The sequence below is a fragment of the Hemitrygon akajei genome, chromosome 13 (genome assembly GCF_048418815.1).
Source record: "Hemitrygon akajei chromosome 13, sHemAka1.3, whole genome shotgun sequence".
Classification (NCBI taxonomy): Eukaryota; Metazoa; Chordata; class Chondrichthyes; order Myliobatiformes; family Dasyatidae; genus Hemitrygon; species Hemitrygon akajei.
The window spans coordinates 78,328,490-78,350,791 of record NC_133136.1 but is presented as its reverse complement, the minus strand read 5'-3'; the positions used below and the strand labels follow the sequence as shown (position 1 = coordinate 78,350,791).

The window sequence follows — 22,302 nt, the reverse complement described above, 5'->3', positions numbered from 1 at the left end:
TCTATACAGCTGCTTCCTGCACATGACCCAGCTCTTCAGGCTGAGCGGAGAGTGAATACCGAACTATCGGGGCCAAGCTGCTGTAATGTTAATGAAGCCCTCTCCACTATTGTATGCAGCACACTATTCCACTTATCCATTCCCACCCAGGGATTGATACCTAGCCATGTGCATGCTTGTCATCAGAAGTTCATGAGAATTCTATATACAAGCAGTTTACATGTGCGCTGGTGCGGTCAGTTTATCAACTTCAGTTTTGCCCTTCTGCAGCCATCTGATTTCAATATCATTAGAGGCATTTCAGTCCTGAAGGTAAACAGGTAGAACACAGCCTGGGTTTGATCAATCCATGCAGACCAAGAATATTTAATATCAGATGTAAATGTCAGTATTAACTCCTCTTGTACACCTCCAAATACTTAGCTTGTGCTTCGTCCTCCAGGGAGACTAATGGTCTGCTGAATATTTACAGGAGTTGGTTATCAGAACTTAATAAGCAATTCAATTTTTGACTCTTGTTGCTATTTGTGGGATGTGGTGAAATGACTTGACGTAACTGGTAAATTATTTTGCTGTCAGATGGTCAAACATGTTTTTAAAATAAATTTATAGTAGAAGTTAATTCCTGCAATCTAAAACTTCAGTTCCTCTGGCAGTGCATGTGAGGCCAGTTGAGGCTGAGGTATTGGATGGAGGGTGGATGTTATGTTAATTTATTGCATCCCCTATTTCTCAAGCAAAATGTAGTTGAAAAGTGAGGAGTGTTCTTGAGTTAAACCACTGAACATGATGGTCCAGTGTTCCAATTATTATTTCAGTTTAAACGAAGTTATTTCACTAAGTTTAAACGAAACTTAGTGTTACTTGAGCAAGAATAATGGGCAAAATTTTCAATTTTATGTCTTCTTGCTTGGAGTGGAACAGGTGGAGAGGAGTGCTCTGAGATGAAATCAGGGCAACACTCATTTCCACCCTTGTTCAAATTTAATGAAGCAAGTTGTTAAAAGATCAGTGAAACCTCCCTGGTGGTGCTCTTGTTTGAGTATATCAGAGGTTAATATGGAGCTTCATGGCTTTGTTGTCTTTAGAGAGGTGCTGGAAAACAAGGCCTTCAAATATGAAAGCATCAGGGGAAAAGGTAGGAGAATGGGGTTGGGAGCAGGGATAATAAATCAGCCATGATGGAATGACAGAGCAGACTCAATGGGCTGAATGGCCTAATTCTGCACCTATGACTTATGGTCTTATGAACTGACAGTGAAAGCACGTCTGGTAGCGGTTCCGTAATGTGAGTAAAATAACATTATATGTGGCCATTTTGAGGCTGGGTTGAATATTCTTTCCTCTTTAAGCCTCAAAGGAGAACAGCGTGCTTCCTCTGTCTCTGAGTTTCCTTCGCTCCTGAGAACTGTGGTATAACGGAGTCATACAGGACAGAAACAGGCCCTTTGGGCCACCAAGTCAGCACCCATACACACTAATCCTGTTTCACCAACATCCCCGATTTGAACACTTGCATACACTCCAGGAGCAGTTACAGTGGCCAATTAGCCTCGCAGTGGAGAGGAATAACACCCAGTCACAGGGGAAAAGTTCCATTTCCACACAGATAACACCTGAGGTCAGGATCGAACCCTGGCTGCTTGAGCCCACTGTGCTACCCCCTTTCGCCAGTCAACATCATATCCATTTACACTTCCCACTGATACTAAAGATCATTAAAAGTCCTACTCCTAACCCAGTACCACCTCGTGCAGGATTCAGTAAAGGTTGAGTCGGTAGTAAGGAAGGAAAATATAATATTAGCATTCCTTTCAAGGGGACTAGAATATAAAAGCAAGGATGTAATAGTGAAGCTTTATAAGGCGTTGATCAGTCTACATTTGGAGTATTGGGATGTAGTTTTGGGCCCCCATCTAAGAAAGAATGTGGCGGCATTGGGGAGGATACAGAAAGGTTTACGAGAATGATCCCGGGAATGTAAGGGTTAATGTGTGAGAAGTGTTTGATGGCTCTGGACTGTACTCGCTAGAGTTCAGAAGAATTACAGAGATCTCATTGAAGCCTCTCAAATATTGAAATATAGAATGCATGTAGAAAAGATACTTAGGTTAATGGGAGAGCCTGAGACTGGAGGGAACAGCCTCAGAATAGAAAGATGTTGCTTTTGAACAAAGAAGAGGAATTTATTTAGCCAGAGGGTGTGTATCTGTGGAATTCATTGTCACAGACAGCTGGGGAAGCCAGATTATTAGGTATATTTAGAGCAGAGGTTGATAGATTCTTGATTAGTCAGGGCACCAAAGGATAGGAGGGGGGAAGCAGGAGAATGTGGTTGAGAGGGAAAAATAAAACAGCTATGCTCAGACTCAATGGGCTGAATGGCCTAATTCTGCTGCTATGTATTAAGGTCTTTACAGTCTTCTCTGTGGTCCCAGTATTATGATTGAAGCCTAATATGAAACATTGAAATTAAGGAGTTATTACAGCAGGCCATGCTTCACACCAACACTATTCCTAAACAAGCCCCGCACATTACCTTCACCCTGAAGTAAAGTGGTTCCCCAACAATTGGTAAATGCATTAAAATTTGCATTTTATTTTTGAGGTGTTGTCATTCACAAAGCCATGTCACGATGGACCAATGAGATATTTTATTTCAAAACAAATCAATGAAATTTGATCAGGCCTATTGACTGCAGGGTAAATACAATGAGCGCAGACCATTAGGGTCATCCTCCAGAGAAATGAAGGCTTGAGAATATGACAGCCGGAATTATACTGCTTAACCAAAGAGACTCTGAAGGCTTGCTCCAGAATGCAGCGGACTAATGGGTATATCCTGTGGAGAATGTTGGTTAGAGGTCAAAACACTTTTACTTCCAGTGAGTTTTTTTACAGTACACAAAGCAAGCGTGGAAAATTTGAGGAATCTCGTCTCCCAATCTCTGCCAGTGATCCCATTGTGGAAGCTGTCATATTAGTTGACCCTGGCACTACTGGATATCTTAGATTCAGAACGGTGAGGCATGAAAGAATTTGATATGTTTATCAGACACTGTCAGAGCAAGCAGCAGGAATAATGATGCATCTTTGCCAAGGTTTGGAGGAGGGAGAAACGCTGCATTTAACAGCTTTAAATAGCAGTAGTGTTTCATGGAGATTCTATGAAAATCACTCTGCACTCCCCTTGTACAGAGTTGATCTCAATAAAAAAACACTGCTTATCCGGTCGTTTGAAAGCAATTCATACCAGGACCGTACCATCTGCATGAACGTAGAAGAAAGTTACTTGTGATGGCGATAAACATCGTTAACCAAAGTGGCGTCCATATGCCACCTCCATGTCCCTCCTTCACTTTTATCACCATATTGTTTCTTGTAGCTAATAACGGTCGATCATTTCAAGTAATAGTGTAGCCAGTGGTGGGTAAGATTATAACAGGATGAACTAAAGACTGTATGGAATGAGTCAGTCTAGCAATACAGTTGGACGTTCTCTACTCAGTGAACAGCTTCCAGGAAGACGAGCAGAGAATTCAGCTGGGGCTGCTGACTTATGATGCAGAGCTCCTTAGGCAAGCTGAATTGGCTGTTCTGACGGATGGGATGCTTGACTGTGGAGAGGCACGTAAAAGAATGTGGTCCAATCTCTTGCTGGGAGAAAACGGTGGGTTACAGCCAGTGTCGGGAGAATAGTGGTTCACTCTTGCCTCTCTTGTCTAATGAAGGATGCCCAGTAAAGGCAATGTGTTATGGAAAAAGACATTGACAAGAGAAATAAATAGGGAAAAGAGGATTAAATTTACAATATTCTGTCATGTAATGTATAGACAGGATAAGTACAAGCAGGCTTTTTCCACTGATGTTACACGTAACTACAACCAAAGATCATGGGTTAAAGGTGAAATGTGAAATGTTTAAGGGAAACATGAACGGAAACTTCTTCATTCAGGGGGTGGTGAGAGTGTGGAACGAGCTGCCAGCACATATGGTGCATGCAAGCTCGATTTCACCGTTTAAGAGAAATTTGGATAGGTGTATGGATGGCTATGGTCTCAGTGCTATGGGAGTAGGCAGCCTAAGCGATTCGGCATGGACTAGATGGGACAAAGGGCCTGTTTCTGTGCTGGCCTTCTCTGTGGTCCTATGGCTCTAAACGGTGAACATTTTGGGCCGAGACCCTTCTTCAGGACTGGAAAGGAAGGAGGAAGGTGCCAGAGTAGTGTGGGGAGGGAAAGGAGAATAGCTAGAAGGCGATAGATGAAGCCAGTGTGTCGGAATGGTAAAGGACTGGAATAGAAGGAATCTGATTGGAGAGAAGAGTGGACCATAGAGAGAGGGAAGGAGGAGGGGACCCCAGGGAAATGATAGGTATGTGAGAAGAGGTAAGAGGCCAGAATCAGGAATAGAAGAAGAGAGGAGGGGGAGGGATCAATATTTATGCCATCAGGTTGGAGGGTACCCAGATGGAAACCAAGTTGTTGCTCCTCCACCCCGAAAGTGATTTCATCTTGGCACAAGAAATGATCGTACCAGTACCTCACTTCTTAAAGCAAGAGCCAAAATATTGAACTGACACGCTATGGTATTGCAGACCTACTCTGCAGACATATATTACAGATGTGTTGTGAGACCAGCGTGGTTGTCTCCTATAAAGATCAACAAACAAGCCTTCCCATCACTGAGGAATGGATCATTCTTCAACCCACAATGCCAGATAAATAAACACAATAACTATGTTTTGTTTCTTGTTCGGAGACCGTTTTTTCCAAAGTCATTCCCTTGCGATGGGCCACATGCCACAGACTCATTGTGGTTTGGCTGGTGTTCAGCAATGTGTTTCCAATCATCGGAAGCTTTGTCACTGGTAAAAATAATCATATGAATGAAGTTTAGATAACCATAGGTTTCTGGTAATTATGTGGTTATTGGGCATTATCTACAACAAGCTTGTGTTACCTTAAATTTGTGACAAAGGGTGTAATCTTTTGGGAAATAGGGCAAGGAGTAAATGATATCATGAAGCAAATTGAAGAAAGTTTAACACAGTTGTATTCTGTAGGCAGTAATTCTGCTTTTTACAGAGAATGAGACACATTGGGAGATGGACAGAGGTGGAATTGCGCCCTTGCTGCTAGGCTATAGAGGATGTCTGAATTCTACAATCCATCTAGATATGCCAACGTTTCACAATGTGGAAACTGAAAACTTGCAGTGTGATCCTGAAAGTGACTAACATTCCTTGATAAACTATAGTGGGAAAAAAATCCATAAATAAATAGCTTTGGTTAATTGTAGTTCACAATTATTGAGACCAGCTATCTAAAAGGGGATTTCCAGACATTGTAAGAAAACAGGCAAGAGGAAAACAATAGTGATGTGTCTTATGTTGGCATAGAACATCGGTGTAGTCTATCTGCAGTTTAGAATTTCTGACAGCAAACCATCCATTGAAACTTCCAACACACTTTGAAAGATAGCCATCAAAAAGCAAAACCACTTCTGTGGTTCTTTTCAGTTCTTCGGGACTTTTGTGATCAGTTGGTGCATTTGCATTTCTGCAACTCAGAAATCTATTTTGAGAAGTCTCTGAATGGAAGCAGGAAATCAGGATCAGGAGTAGGCCCCCCAAACCTGCTCCGCCACTCAATATGATCATGACCGGCCTGTCACAGGGCTTGCTTCCCCTGTGTCAGTTCCCCAAAGCTCACAATTGCCTGATCTTCTAAAAATTTATTTTAATTACACTGATTGATCTTAATTCCAACACCACCCCAGCCCGAAAAGAGATTTAGATTGAGACTGTGAAAGGCTGAGATGTGTTTTGCTCAGTAAATCTCCAGGGTGTCGTTCCACAATGCTGCTAGAGGGTAGATTTGGCATGCTTTTCAGTGAGAACCCTCAAACTTTGATCCATTGACCAAGCATGAGGTGGACAATAATGATAGAAAAAGATGGATAATATAGGAGAAATCTGAAGCCATCTTATCTATTAGAAAGTGGCATCTACTTCCTTGAATTCAGTGAATAGTGATGTTGGACAGTGTATAATGTTGGACTGAATTCCACTCATTCCAATTGCTTTCCTGATTAACGAGTGAAGTTAGGGTAAAATGCTGCTCATTTCAATGTAGCACAGTCAATAAAGTGAGCACTGCAGAGCCATAGATGGTTACCACACAGTAAGAGGCTATTCAGCTGATTAGATCTACTCCAGCTCCAAGCTGAGCAATCTCATCAATCTCATACAATTCTACATCATGCACCTTAGTTGTTTACTTTCAAAAGCCCTAATTACCCTCCAGGCACTGTGTAGCAGACCCTCATTGTTCCACTCGCATCCCCCTTACACCGTGTATCACTAAATCTGCTCTTCCCATTAACTGAACTATCTGCAAATGGGGGCAGCATTTCTGTATTTACCATGTCTAAACCAGCTAATATAGTTGCTTTTATTAAACCCTCTCTCAACCTTCCTTATTCCAAAGAGAACAACCCCGATATTTCTGTTCTAACATATCAATCTTATTTGGGGGGAATAAGATTTAGATTTTTGCAATTGTGTAAAATGGATGAAAGGAAATTGACACTCTATTTAGCACCAATTCTAGTTTATATTCTTTTCAAATAATTGGAAAGTGCATTAAATGAACTGTTGAATTGGTATCACCTATTTTATTCCTCTGCAGAGTCAAAATCTACTGTGAGGCAAAATGAGCTTTCTAGCTCCCTCACTTTTATGATCTTTAATGTCATCTGTATGCAACAGCTGGCGTGTAAAAGTAAAATACCAATTATGCAGGAACAAAGTTATGTGTCATATGTCAAATTTCAAATGTCAAGACTGTAATAACAAGAAATAAAAGCTCAACTATTTTGTGAAAACGCATACACATGTGGAAGAATGACTATCGTCCAGCTGCTTGATGCCTTTTGGGACCAGGTGTTGTGAATTTTGTTGGGATTGGAATTGTTGCCATTTTAAACAGAAGGAGTTTATATATTTACCACAATGTCATTTCTATTTCTGACAGGTTGCTGAATGCCAATAAGATTAACTGTCTGCGAGTGGATGCCTTTCAGGATCTCCACAACCTAAACCTCCTCTCCCTGTACGACAACAAGTTACAGACCATTGCCAAAGGCACTTTCGCTCCTCTGCGTGCCATCCAGACATTGTATGTATTTCTGGCTTTTCTCAGTGGAATGTGAAACTCCTAACATATAAAACCTGTTCTCTCCCTTTAGAAAAGTTGGTATTATCATTCTAGTCCTCAGCTTATATTAAAGAACAACATCTCTCTGATCGATATTATAGCAGAGTTAATGTATTTGATTAACCTTTCCCCTTATTAGTATTTGCATACAAAATCATCTCTCCTTTGTTATTTACCCAATTTATCACTTTCATTTGTTACAAAACAGATTCCATTATAAATTGCCCTCTTTTGTATTGCCTTTATTATAATCATGTTTGATCTAAATTCTAGAACTTTTTTTAAACTTCAGGTAATACTGATTTACTAATAAAAGCAAGAAAATGCTTTTCCAGCTGGAGCAGTCTGAGTGAAGAAAGAAACAATAAACATTTCAATTTGACAGGTCCTTTCTGATTCAAATTACAGTACATGAGATGGTTATTTAGAATTATTAGTTTCAGTGATAAATCTTAGGGATTGGAATGTATCAGGTCGGAAGGTGAGGTTCTGTTGCAAAGGTTTACACCAGTCTAACTTGAACTAGAGTAAGGGGCCAGAGACAGAAAGGTATTTCCTTGATTCTCTTTTTTTTCATTTCTGGTGTCTGCAGTGCTTTGCTTCTTCAGTCTCTATATCAGAGCTTCCAGTTGTTTTCTCCTTAATTTTCACTCCCAGTTTTCATTCATCTCCTTTTATTAATATCTTTTGGTGGCAGATGATCGTTGAGTAACAGATTTGCTTCATCCTCTCTTTATCAATACTCACTTCATTCAGTCTCTCTTGCCTTCACCCTCTTACATTCTCTTTGTTCTCTCCACCTGTATCCCTTCTCCGCAACTTTTAACACGTTTGCTGTCTAATTTTTCCTGGTTCTGATGAAATATCATCAGCCTGAAATGTCAGTTCCCTTTCTCGCTGCACGGATGCTGCCTTCTCTGCATTCCTATTTTATTTCAAATCAGCAGCATCCGCATTTTTGTTTGCTTTTTGATTTCGGTTTTCTTATATTCTCCCCCTTGCCAAGCTCTCTTTGTTGAAGATTTGCATTGTTCTAGGTTAAATCCACTCCCAACTATTCAGCGTCAGACGTTGATTAATGTTCAATTTAGGCTGTAAGACCATAAGATATAGGATATATTCAGCCCATCGAGTCTGCTCCGCCATTCAATCATGGGCTGATCCAAATCTTCCAGTTATCCCCACTCCCCTGCCTTCTCCCCATACCCTTTGATGCCCTGGCTAATCAAGAACTTATCTCTGCCTTAAATGCACCCAATGATTTGGCCTCCACAGCTGCTCGTGGCAAAAAATTCCACAGGTTTACCACCCCTCTGAACAAAGTAATTTCTCCGCATCTCAGTCCTAAAAGAACGTCCTTCAATACCATGGGAAATAACTTTGCCATATCTAATCTGTTCAGGCCTTTTAACATTCGGAATGTTTTGATGAGATACTCCCTCATTCTCCTGAACTCCAGGAAATACAGCCCAAAAGCTGCCAGACGTTCCTCATACGGTAACCCTTTCATTCCTGGAATCATTCTCGTGAATCTTCTCTGAACCTTCTCCAATGTCAGTATATCTTTTCTAAAATAAGGAGCCCAAAACTGCACACAGTACTCCAAGTGTGGTCTCAGGAGTGCCTTATAGAGCCTCAACATCACATCCCTACTCTTATATTCTTTTCCTCTAGAAATGAATGCCAACATTGCATTCGCCTTCTTCACCACCGACTCAACCTGGAGGTTAACCTTTAGTGTATCTTGCAGAAGGACTCCCAAGTCCTTATGCATCTCTGTATTTTGAATTCTCTTCCTATCTAAGTAATAGTCTGCCTGTTTATTTCTTCCACCAAAGTGCATGACCATACACTTTCCAACATTGTATTTCATTTGCCACTTCTTTGCCCATTCCCCTAAACTATCCAAGTCTCTCTACAGGCTCTCTGTTTCCTCAACACTACCCGCTCCTCCACCTATCTTTGTATCATCGGCAAAGTTAGCCACAAATCCATTAATACCGTAGTCCAAATCATTGACATATATCGTAAAAAGCAGCAGTCCCAACACCGACCCCTGTGGAACTCCACTGGTAACTGGCAGCCAGCCAGCATAGGATCCCATTTCTGCAGACCAGCCAATGCTCCACCCATGCCAGTAACTTCTCTGTAATTCCATGGGCTCTTATCTTCCCATGTACGGCACCTTGTTAATGGCCTTCTGAAAATCCAAGTGCATCACGTCTACTGCAACCCCTTTGTCTACCCTGCTTGTAATTTCCTCAAAGAATTGCAGTAGTTTGTCAGGCAGGATTTTTTTTAGGAAACCATGCTGGCTTTGGCCTATCTTGTCATGTGCCTCTAGGTACTCCATAATATCATCCCTAGCAATCTATTCCAACAACTTCCCAACCACTGATGTCAGGATAACAGGTCTATAGTTTCCTTTCTGCTGCCTCCCACCCTTCTTAAATAGCAGAGTAACATTTGCAATTTTCCAGTCATCCGGTACAATGCCAGAATCTATCAATTCTTGATAGATCATCGTTAATGCCTCCGCAATCTCTCCAGCTACTTCCTTCAGAACCCAAGGGTGCATTCCATTAGGTCTAGGAGATTTATCCGCCCTGAGACCATTAAGCTTCCTGAACACCTTCTCAGTCGTAATTTTCTCTGCACAAACTTCACTTCCCCAACACTCTTGTATGTCCAGTATACTGTAGACGTCTTCCACTGTGAAGACTGATGCAAAATACGCATTTAGTACCTCTGCCATCTCTGCATCTCTCATTACAATATCTACAGTGTCATTTTGTATTTGTCCTATATCTACTCTCGACTCTCTTTTACTCTTTATATACTTAAAAAAGCTTTTAATATCTTCTTTGATATTAGTCACCAGCTTCTTCTCATAATTTATCTTTTCCTTCTGAATGACCTTCTTAGTTTCCTTCTACAAGTTTTTAAAAGCTTCCCAATCCTCTATCTTCCCACTAGCTCTGGCTTCCTTGTATGCCCTCTCTTTTGCTTTTACTTTGGCTCTGACTTTACTTGTCAGCCATGGTAGTGTCCTTCCCTTTGCAAATTTTGGTTAATTGTGTTTCATTTGATCAATTTGTCTTTCCCTGGAATCTATTGAAAACACTTAAAATGTTAAACCTTCCTCTTACACTAATTTCCTAATCTAACTTGGGGAAGTATTAACCCTGAGATGATTGATCTACTATTTAATGCATTGTACATCATATCATGTAGCTTCCTAGATCATTAGCTTCTATATACTATACATTTTCTGACTTATTTCCATGCCTTTCCAGAAACCTTCCCATCAAAACTGTTAGATCTCTATATCCTGGTACCAAGGACGCTACATATTATTTAGGATTTCCAGCAAGGCCTGCCTTAAACTTGCATTCACAGAGCCCCAATAACAACAACTCAAGTTTTATTCAGTATCATAATTTCTACCTTCTCGAAGCAACTATTTCCTTCATAGTGTTGGAGTGTTGCTTGAGGTAAAGATTTTCACAGAATTCTTTGCAGTTCTTCAACAGGTAGTCAAGAAAGCCCTTCAACAGGTAGTCAAAACTGCCCACTGCATCACAGGCACCAGCCCACCTACCATCAGAAAGGCATGTACAGAAAAGGGCCAGTAACATCATGAAGGATTCCACCCACCCTGCTCATAGACCTTGTCCCACTTCCACCAGCACTGTTACCTCTAAGTTGTGCGGGTGCAGAGAAATGCTCCCACATAGACTTTGTTGCCATGTAACTGGAATAAAGATGAGAAAATGTTTACAGAACATGAAAGATATTCTTTGTTGTACTGTGTTTCTTTGTACCCTTCAAATGATAAATAAAATCAAAAGGACATTCAGACCCTGCTCTACGCTGAGAATGCATTTCTCAGAGGTACAGCACTATGTAAATCAATGGTGTTATTATAACACTATGTAAATGGACATGTGTGCCTGATGAAAAAAAATCAAACCTGAGATATATGATATTTTATGTATACACAGTAATTCATGGAGTAATAAACACAAAAATAGGCCTAGCCTGTGCATCATTGGAGCAGCCACACATCACAGCAGCATCGGAGGGAAGTGGGTGGGTGGTGGTTACATCTTAGAGGAGGGACCAAGCTGTGGGCCCTCCTCTAACTTCGTCTTCTTCTTCAAGTAGGCGTCGAGATTTGCCTGCCTTTTCTTAAGTTTCCTCTCACGAAGCAGTTCTCAGTAGCAGGAAATCATGTTGAGAACACCTGGTCCATGCTTTATATGATGGAAGTGATGCTAGTGCTGAGGAGTTTTATGATGAGATTTCTGAAGATTTCGTAGACACCTTGGATGTACAATCATCACTGGAAGTTGCAGGCTGTTTTCCAGACATTATGGGGGGGAAAAATGGAATAAATTGGCGAGGGAGCAAGAACTTTTACACACCCAGGGGAGGCAGAGTGTGAACTAGTACGTGACTGGCTGCTGTGAGTAGCTCAGAGCATATGTAAGGCGCTCTTATTGGTTGATTGAATGTTTACTGTAATGGTGGCCACTCTTGAGAAGCTTTAAGTGTTGTTTAGAATGAATAAAATTTCAATAAAGAATTCAATAACCGTGTTGCAAAGAATCAACACTGTGCGGGGTAGCGTTAAACAGGGTCTGAGTTGATTTTTCAATCTTTCATTTTCCATTCTATATATTCATAGTATGCATATTACAAAAAAAATGCATTTAAAGTGCCGTGCAGTTCTCAGGTCATGTAAAAGTCACCTGCTCAGAGCAATGGTTGGTCCGTGTAGATGGAATACAGGTTTCCCCCGCTATCCGAAGGGAGAGCTTTCCTATGAAATTGTTTGTAAGACGAAATGGCATAAAGCGAAGAAGCAATTACGATTAATTTATATGGGAAAAATTTTGAGCGTTCCCAGACCCAAAAATTAACCTACCAAATCATACCAAATAACACATAAAACCTAAAATAACACGAACATATAGTAAAAGCAGGAATGATATGATAAATATACAGCCTATATAAAGTAGAAATATTGTATGTACTGTGTGGTTTCACTTATCAAAATTGGGAAGACAGCGAGCCAAAATCGATTTGGAGGAAAAAAATCGGCACGTACACGCATGTGCACGTACACGCCTACGCACATACACACATGCACACACAACTGCCCGTAGTCTTTCTCGGGATAAATACATATATAAAGTGGGCGTCTTTTTTTCGTAAAAGCGAAAATCCTCTTTGGTTAGCAAAATCAGGTATTAATGTAGGTCTTTCGTAACAGCAAGCTGCTGTAAAGCAAACTTTCAAAAAATGGGGGCCACCTGTAATATTAGAAAGGCTGTGTAGCATCCACACCAGGACTAACACTCAAAAACAGTTACTTTCCCCAAGCAGTAAAGCTGATCAACACCCCTATCCATGAACTCCTCCTCTACTTTATTATTTCCTGTCTGCCACCTTATGTACAGCCTACTGTCACCTTATGGACATACAATCAATTTATGTACAAAAGCTCTTTTCTGTATTTATATTTATTGTGTTTTCATCATTATTATTGTATTCTTTACCTTTTGTGCTATATTGGATCTGGAATAATAACTATTACGTTCTCCTTTACACTGTGTCCAGGAAACGACATGAAGCAATCCTGAATCTTGAATGAACGATGAACATTTTACACCTCTAGAAATGAAAGTAATGTTGGCCTTCACAACAATAATTGGCTTTAAATAATTCATTTGGAAAGAATGCAATTCTGCCATGTCTCATCTATTCTGATAATAAACAGCTTTGAAGGTGATACAGGGCCACCAGGCAGTGTGTTGAATGCTAACTCATACATTGTAAATTCTTGTTGCATCAGGTCCCAGTAAAATGCATTACAGTTGTAACCAATGATTGGAACCATTAGTCAGGACTGGCATACTGCTCCATTTGAAAAGGTATTTGCATTATTTTATGTTCCTATGGAAAGCACGGTAATTTTTTTTCTCTGTTATTTTTTGCTCTTTATGAAAGGCACTTGGCTCAGAACCCATTCATTTGTGATTGCCACCTGAAATGGCTTGCGGATTATCTCCACGCCAACCCCATTGAAACAAGTGGTGCCCGCTGCACTAGTCCTCGCCGCCTGGCAAACAAGAGGATCGGGCAGATCAAGAGCAAGAAGTTCCGCTGCTCAGGTAATAGGATTATTTGAACTTCACCCTGTGATAATGTACAGTTCTAGCTTCAATGAATTTTTGTAAATTTGTTTTGCTGCTGTATAACTCTATTGCAATGTTTCAAACTTTTGTTCTCCTGATTTGATGCCAACTGCAACAGGTCATCTTTGTGCAGTTTGCTTGATTGTTGACTAGTTGGAACCTGTGGATGTAATATGAAGTAAACTGCTTCTTTTTCCTTCAGCTGCTAACATTCAGGTACATCTCTTCTGTCTTTTCTCTCTTTTTTTTTGTTTTGTAGCTAAAGAACAGTATTTCATTCCAGGTAGGTTTGCCTGGCAGCAGGATTGACAAGCTATGGATTTCCTATAGGATTTAGTGGAGTATTGCATGCTGTAGTAATCCGGTCATCCTCCCCGATAGACAGCAGTGTAGTCTTTATCCTTGTTTTCCCAAAGTGATTGAACTCCTACCAGACATTGTGCATGCAACCTTTTAACCCAAATATCTGATCCTTAAGCCCGTGCTCCCTGTCTCAGCTATGCAGTTGCCATGCTTCTGACTTCAGAGTTCATGGTTATTGACTATTGGTTTTGTTACTATTTGAATCATCCCAGACTTGTCATATATTTTTGCTTCAAAAGAAAGCAACTACACTTAAAACTGTGTAAGAAATCCTGGTCATCTGTCGCCTACCCCTTAATCTTTGGAACCATTGAGGGAGTAATGTTTACTTCATGTGAGTGTTTGAAGGGATGAAATCCAACTAAACCTGGGAGAAGTATCTTGTGTAGCCTAATTACTTAGCCCTCTGAGGTTTGGAAAAATTAGGATTAAGCAGTAGTCCTGAAAACAGGAAAATCCCTTGGACTTCCACAAGGCTAGTCAGCAAGCCACAAGAAACGAGTGAGATATCCATTCCAAGTGGCTTTAAAGTGTTAGGGAAGTAAACTAGTTTAATCAATCATAGACCTTGAATTTGTATTAATGGTGTGGATATGTAGCCTGAGACATTTTACAGAAGCAATTTCAAAGGAAAAATTATCAGTAGCGAAAAGAAAAGTAGAGTTTAAGGAGGGGTTTAAGGGAACAGAAGAAGCTTTCCATAGAGTTCCAGAAAAATCAAAAAACCATAGGAAATATGCCATACAGAAAGAGGACATCAGTTTCAACAGGCTGAAAAAAAGAGAGATATACAACCTAATCCCTGTTGCTCCAGGCTTTAAGTACAAACACAAGTTATTTAAAAAAAAATAAGGGTTTCGATCTTTGCCACCCTTTCAGGCAGTGAATTCTAATCTCTTTTTGATTTCTTTGCTTATTTCCCCTCTATTCCACTTACCAATTATTTTTAAGAATTGTTCACTGCTTGGTTTCTTTGCTAAAGGTAAACAGGTCCTTCTAGTTTTCATTTTTTAGAGACTCTCATACTTTGTACAAGTCAATTGATTTCCCCCTCAGCTTCCTTTCTTACAATCTAATCTTCCAAAAAAAAGCAGTCCCAGCATGTCCATCCTTCACTCATTATTCTTCCTGACATACTGTATCTCCTGCTCATTGTCAGTCCATGCACTCTTTTTCTGTAATGTGATGACTAGAACAATCCTCAGTACTTAATTTGTCATATAGCTGGTGTTCCAAAAGGTTTTTAGAGTAAACTCCCTGCTCTTCTTGATTACATCCTCTAATCCTTTCTAACCAGCTCATCCATTGAAGTTGAATCTATTGTTAGCACATTGAATAATGAAATTGAGATGAGTGAGGGTTGGAGGATGTCATAATGGTGGTTTCACAGGAAACCAGATTTGAGGTACATAGAATTTTGAAAAGGCATATTTGGTTAGAGGTTGTTCCATTGATAGACAAGGCCAAGATGATGACTTAAGCATGAGGCTTATTACTTTGGAGACATTAATTACAATCAAAGGAAGGAAGTTGCTTGGATTTGAAGAATCAAAAGTTTTGAAGGATTGGCTCAGCACTTAATTATCCAGACAAAAGCAGATGATTGTATGATGGTAGATTCGGCAGACATTATAAGTGAAGACCACGAGACAGCAAGTTTCAACTTAGCCGAAGGCTTTGGACTTCTGTGTGTTTAACTGAAGAAAATCGCAGCTCATTCAATGTTGCCTGTTGGATTTTGAACTAAGCTTTTCAGTGACTCATGCTGTGTTGTAATACTAATCCCACCTCTGTGGTATTAACCCCCTCCAATCAATAGATGTAGCCACCGTCATCCATGCCTTTGTCATCCCTGAACTGACTGATTCTTAAACTCTCTTGGTTGTCCTGTTACCCTTCTGCTCTCTATAAATTTCAAGTTATTCAAAGTCCAGCTTTCTGCAAACTCTCGAAGGGTAAGTCAGGTTCATCCATTACTCCTGTTCTTGCCGGCTTATGTTACCTTTCAGCACAGATTTAAAATTCTGATATGTCCCAGCCAGAAATTCCATCCCACCTTTACTGGGATTGCTGTAATTTGCTCCCAGTGTTGATAGCAGTATGAGTCTCCATGGGAGAGGTTGTTAATTGGCATGTGGGAGAGTAGGTTAAAGGAATAAATGTAGAATGGGACTGATAGGATTCCTCTGCGGGACAGCAAAAGCTTTTTAGGCTAAATGGCCGACCTCTGTGTTACAAGAAAATGAATAGGATTTTATTAGGGGAAAGACTATTAGAAAGCATGGTTGTCATTATTGGAATCCAATTATCAGGACATATCACAACAAGTGTTCCTCAGGGAAGTGTCTCAGGCCAATTTCCTGAAGTTGATACAATGTGACTTTCATTCCGTTATGTGTTCCTGTTGGGTATATTTGCTTATAATTGCAATGTGATTCTATTCACAACTTTTATCATAATGAGACACCTTGTTCCAGCATGAAGAAAGGCCAAAATTATATTCAGTTCTCTGGATATATGCAACATTTATTCTCTAGATAAATGACAAATTCATCAAGGAGCTTGCATCATTCTGTCAAAATAACCCACTTGATTTGCTTTCCAGAAACACCAGATATTATCCCCTCTATTACTGACTCACCATGGCTGGTGATGTATCATTTACAAATGCATCTTGACCAGGGTTCTTTTACAGAACCCCTCAAACTCACTACCTATGTCATCTAGAGGAAACTAAGGCAACAACCACATAGGGATACCTTCTCCTACAAGTTACCTTCTAAATCACACGCATGATCCCAGCTGATAGAGAAGTTACTGATCCCTCATCATCAGAAGGTCAAAATTATAGAATTCCCAATACATAAATATCTTCAGTACATCAATGGCAACATTTCATTGACAAATTCCCAAGGGCCAGAAGAATATGTAATAGGCTTTAACAGCAACACCATTCTCTGTGAAATATCTTTATAAAAAGGAAACCTAAATTTGTCCTAAACTCTAATAAAGACTAGAAATGGGTGGTTCTTGTAGGAACCATCAGTGAGCAGTATATTGGCATGCAAATGTCTGTTGATAGAACTGCTGAATACTTCCATCACTTTGTTGGTGTTTGAGAATTAACTGGAGAGGCAAGAATTGAGGAGATTGAATTTGCCTTGATTTTTTTGTTGGCAGGTCACACCATAGAATTTTATTGTTTATTTGCTTTTGACCAAATTTATTTAGCTCTTTTCCTTTCTTAATTTTTAAAGCTACTGTTTTCACTCCTTCATCAATTTATTAATGACTGTGGAATTTAATTTAATTTATGGAGGGTCCTTCCACAGTTCTCTGGAAAAAAATGTGCTACAATTTGCTTAACTCTTCATGATCCTCTATGAGTTTGACAGAAGGCTGCCTGAATGAGAAACATCTGATCAGCAAAAGGTTTATTATCATTGACATATGTCATGAAATTTGTTGTTTTCTGGCAGTAGTACATTGCAATATATAAAATGAATGATAAATTACAGTAAGAAATATATTTTAAAAAGAAATTAGTACTGCATAAGGAACAACAATAGTGAGGTGGTGCTCAAAGGTTTGATTGACCATTCAGAAATTTGATGATGGAGCGGAAGAAGTTGTTCCTAAAACATTGAGCCTGTGTCTTCAGGTTCCTGTACCTCTTCACTGATATTAGTAATGAGAAGTGGGCATTTCTTGGATGTGGGGGTCCTAGCTTTTTGAAGCATTGCCTTTTGAAGATGTCTTTGATGCCTGAGAGGCCAGTGCCCATGGTGGAGCTGGCTGAGTTTACAACTCTCTTCAGTTTTTTTCTGAAACTTAGTGACAATTGAAAATATATTCTGTAGTTATTGCAATCAAGAGAAGGCGATTCTTATTTTTACATGGTGACTTTTCATTGATTCTGGATACCCCAAAACACGTTACACCCAATTAACTAATTTAAAAATATCTTGCTCATAAGAAAGTGGAACATAAATAGACTGTCCAAGCCCTCTATTCCATTCCACTATCAGTGAAATGTTCAGTGACCTTGCTCAAAATATCCAGCTCTTCCAATATCCCATAAGATCTTTGTAAAAAAAAAGCAATATCACATTGAAAATTAGCAAATGGCCATCAATTGTTCTAAAGAGAAAAAAAATCAAACTTATGTATTTCATCTACCCTCTGCATATAAAAGTGCTTATTAAATTTATTAAGGCATGATTCTTAATTTTAGACTTTGCCTGTAGTCCTAGACTCCCCAGTCAGTAGAAATAGCTTTTCATGATTGACCCAATATTTTGAAAACTTAAGTGAAATCATCCATAAACTTTAAATTCATGGGAACTCAAGCTAGTTTAAGCAATCTCTCTCATGATCTAACCTTGAAGTTTATGGCTTATTCTCATAAATATCTACTTCTTCCTTTCTAAGGCTTTTCAAGTTTTCTGAAATTTGCAGCCCAGAACTCCAGGTCTAAGCTAACAAAAGGCTTAAAATGTAATAACTTGCACATAATAATATCCATTAGTAATGACCATAAAATCTCTTTTAGCAGGGTTGAGACAAATATTGATCTAGACAGAGAGATTATTTCTCTGAGATTTTGTGACTTTGTACTGTAACACATTCTAAAATCTCAACCAAGAGGTAGAAACTCCATTAGTAAATGCAAATGGGGGCAAAAAATCAGGAGATGGTGGAAATCTACATTAGAAGCAGGAAATGCTGGAAACATTAGCAGGTCAGGTAGTATTTGTGGAAAGACAGAGTTTATTCTTTATAGTTCTGGCTTGAAGTGGTAACTCTGTTTCTCTCTGTATAGCTGCTGCTGTTTTTAACATTTTCTGTATGACAAAACTTCTAGCAGACCCCAGGACTGTGACAGAGTGTCAGCTTTGTTGAATGTGACATGAATCCACACCTTTTGATTCACGAGTGCTGCTACTGAGCCACAATGGACTGAACATTTATTATAGACAAGCTCAAGCAGACCAATAAAATACTGCTACAACATAAGAACTTATAAATGTTATGATGTAAGTGTGGGTATCATGAGCAGATCGTCAGCGGGCTGGGGGAATTCCATGGCTCGATGCTCCCAATGATAAACAGAACCTGGAGCTTTGTTTCAGACTGTGACAGACTGCCCACCAACCACTTCTTGCAAAATTCTGTCTCTAATTCCTTCTTCATCTACAAGTGCTGTGTGGTAGAGTTGTTCTTCCATTTTTCCCCATCATTGGCAACTGTGTAGCTGTGCATTTTAAATATTGTGTAGTTGCTGCTTAACCACTAAAGGTTAGATTGATTCCAGACAATTCATTTTGTTGCACGTTTCAGCTATTTTTACCTTTAAACGTTTTTGTTGGTTGATGGTGTGTTTTGGTGAATGAATAGTTGCAATAACATGCTAGTGTAACAGGTTGAATGTCATCTATATGTCTTTATCATTAGAAACAGATTTTGAAAATTAAACTAACTTTTTCTTCAGTAATATTTTGTTGAGGAATAGCTCCATAAACTGAATTACTAATATGAAAAAAGAAGTCAACTATAGATATTCTTTGTAGCCTTAGGAAAATTAAAACCTTTCTGATGCAATCCATGATTTAACACCCATCTCCACAACATATTTCCTAATATGTAATGTAAACAATATTATTTGAAGTGATGTCACTGGCTATGCCATTATTAGCTGTCTAATTAAAAGTGGACTTATTATAATGCTATGCCAGCCTACCCTGTTGGTGTGCAATTCTTCCATGTGAGTTGTTAAACTTCTAGACTGATTCATCCCCTTTCATATTGTGCTGTACCTGGGTACAATCTACTGGTCTAGTTTATCCCTCAGTTCAACCTCATTAACTACTGATACCTTGCAGAGTTGTATCACAAATGGATTGGCTGCTTTCTTTGCTTTCCTGAATATAAATGCAAACACTCTGTCTCTCTTTTCCTTCTATGCTTTTTTACTTTTTACAGGAATTCACCATTTTGGCTGTAAGTACAAATATATTGTGCTACTGATACTTTACCACAGTCCACCTTCACCACCTACTGTTGTGATCTGAACCGACACTCTCTCCTAAGCTATTTTATTTCCCTTTATGTTCCTACCTTGTTGCTTCACAAGCACCCTATTGACGAAAAGAAAATCAACTGGCTTTCAGTCAAAACTGCCCTGCCCCCATTTCTCCATACCTTCATGTTCCCTGATGTTTCAGGTTTTTGGTAGTACTTATTTTGCAAGTGACATTAGTACTGAATTCTAGCAATATCCAATTGGAAAGAGCTATCCTTTCAAGTAGGCATGTATATTGCTTGTGTTCAGTGTATAATTCACAGTAGTTGTTTGGCTGTATGTTAACTGAATGTTATTAATAGTATGTTCCTTTGTGATTACTAATGCTTTTGTACCCCAGCTTCCTGCTGCCTCATCCTGTACCTTACAGTAGAATGCTCTGCCTTGTTTCCTCACTGCCTTCCCTCACTTTTACCCGGCCTAGTTGATGCGGTTCTGAAATTCAGCGGGATTTTCCGTTGTGCTTGATCTAACCATGTGGTTGAAAGGTACGAATAAAACATGGTTCTGTCAAGCACCATGGAGCGTCACGTAAGCCTTCTACAGCATGCCAAACTTCAAACAATAGAGAGAGAGAGGGGTGGGGTTGTATTCTTTTGTCAAAGATCAACAGGTGAGGGATAGTAGTTCTGTAGGCAAAGGATTTATGGAGCTGAAGATCAATTTTATGACAGTTGAATTGTGATCATTGTTGATTGATCTTTTTCATTAAAATGAATAAAAAAAGAGCAGTTGCAATTTGATATAGGAAAAAAGTAGGTGAAGGGACAAACATAATGACTGCAGTAGATATATTACTCCAAGTGCAGGAAGTGTTCAGTCTTTATGAATTCCACTCACTATTTCCAACAAATAGCTTAGGTGGGAGTGGTAAATTAAATTAAGTAAGATTTTTCAATGCTATGAATATTAGAAAATATTAATTGTAGAGTAAAACTAGCAATAGAAAGATTCTGCATTGAAAGGTCAGTTTGTTAATGTTACCTTACTCTTCCTGATTTTGCCATTAACTGAATATAAAGTTCAAGATCTACAGTACCTATAATATCTGAAGTGCTAAAGACTTCTGTATGGTCTTTTGTAAAACTTATCTGAGACTTTTTTCTCTTGATTTAATTAACCCCCTTTTGCAAATATCTCCTGTTGAAACATCTGTTTTCCAATTTACTGATTTGAGTAATCCTCAAATTTTGACTCAAATAATCTGCAGGCACAGAGGATTACAGAGCTAAACTCAGTGGGGACTGCTTCATGGATCTCGCTTGTCCTGAGAAGTGCCGATGTGAGGGAACCACTGTCGACTGCTCCAATCAAAGACTGACCAAAATTCCTGATCACATCCCTCAATACACTGCGGAGTTGTAAGTCAACATAGCAGCCCACTATCTCACGCATTCTTCCTCACTCTTGCTTATCTCTTTTTTAGCAGTGAAGTAAAGAAACACCAAATTTATTTAGAAAACGTCTCTCATGAAACTTGAGCTGAATGCACTTTTATCCTTATGGCCTTTGGTTTCAGATTATTTTTATTTATTCAGGGCCAACCCTGCCAATTTATCACCCAGCCCCAAAGAACCCTAGGAGAGCAGCCATCTGAGAAGGCAATTAACATAAAGATATCAAGGCAAAGTGTGTAGGCCTGCTCAGCTGAGAGTTGTAGATTACCTTCCCTGAATGTGGCAGTAAACTAGATGTGTATTTAAAGCATTAATTTCATGTTTATCTTTACAAGCAATAGCTTTTATTTTAATTCCAGAATTTCAATGATGCCCCGGTGGATTCAAGCTTGGTCTGTTGGTTAATAATCCAAGCTTTTCAACACAAGCCCGATAACAACCACTGTGTTATTATTCCATAAAACCATAAGATATAGGAGCCAGATTGGGCCATTTGGCCCGTTGAGTCTGTTCTGCCATTTCTCCATGGCTGATCCATTATTCCCCATGCCTATCATTGGGGCAGCAAAGGAGAAGAAATTACATTCAGTGTATTCATATCTATCAATGTAATAATGACGTTCTTTCAAAAGAATATTATGCATTTGGGTCCCCACTCAGCAGAAATAACTTTGTGTACCAGAAACTATTGGTCTCCATTGATGCCTAGCACATATTAGATGTTAATTTGGTCATCTCTGTGTAGTGAAGGAAACAGTGCAGACTTCATTTTTCAGTATGCTACTCCAGTGCCAAAGTTTCAAATGGGGGCTTCAGTCTATATTAGACATGGTGAGGGCACAGCTGACTGGGCATTTCATGACCCCACAAGTATAGGCATGATTGGTTTGTAATCACTGGGAGCCTCTAAGCTACAGGCAATAACATAATTGTAGTACATAAAATATAGTCAATTTATTAGCATGATTTATAATGTATTCCTTTATAATGAATGATCATCAACCTTAACCTTTCCGTTCCCCACAGATGCTACTTAA

The 22,302-nt window shown here is 39.3% G+C and overlaps 1 protein-coding gene across 7 annotated transcripts in view; it reads left to right on the top strand.

Moving 5' to 3' along the window:
* slit2 (slit homolog 2 (Drosophila)) overlaps nucleotides 1–22,302 on the top strand; it is a 421,836-nt gene that overhangs the window by 302,847 nt on the left and 96,687 nt on the right. For 3 of the 7 annotated variants that reach the window (XM_073064923.1, XM_073064921.1, XM_073064927.1), the window contains exons 13-17: nucleotides 7,038–7,181; nucleotides 13,236–13,399; nucleotides 13,683–13,706; nucleotides 19,769–19,786; nucleotides 21,079–21,229. In XM_073064923.1, the coding sequence (XP_072921024.1) occupies nucleotides 7,038–7,181; nucleotides 13,236–13,399; nucleotides 13,683–13,706; nucleotides 19,769–19,786; nucleotides 21,079–21,229 (501 nt within the window). The remainder of the gene's footprint in view (nucleotides 1–7,037; nucleotides 7,182–13,235; nucleotides 13,400–13,682; nucleotides 13,707–19,768; nucleotides 19,787–21,078; nucleotides 21,230–22,302) is intronic. The other 4 variants (XM_073064926.1, XM_073064922.1, XM_073064928.1 and 1 more) reach the window with 2 other exon arrangements.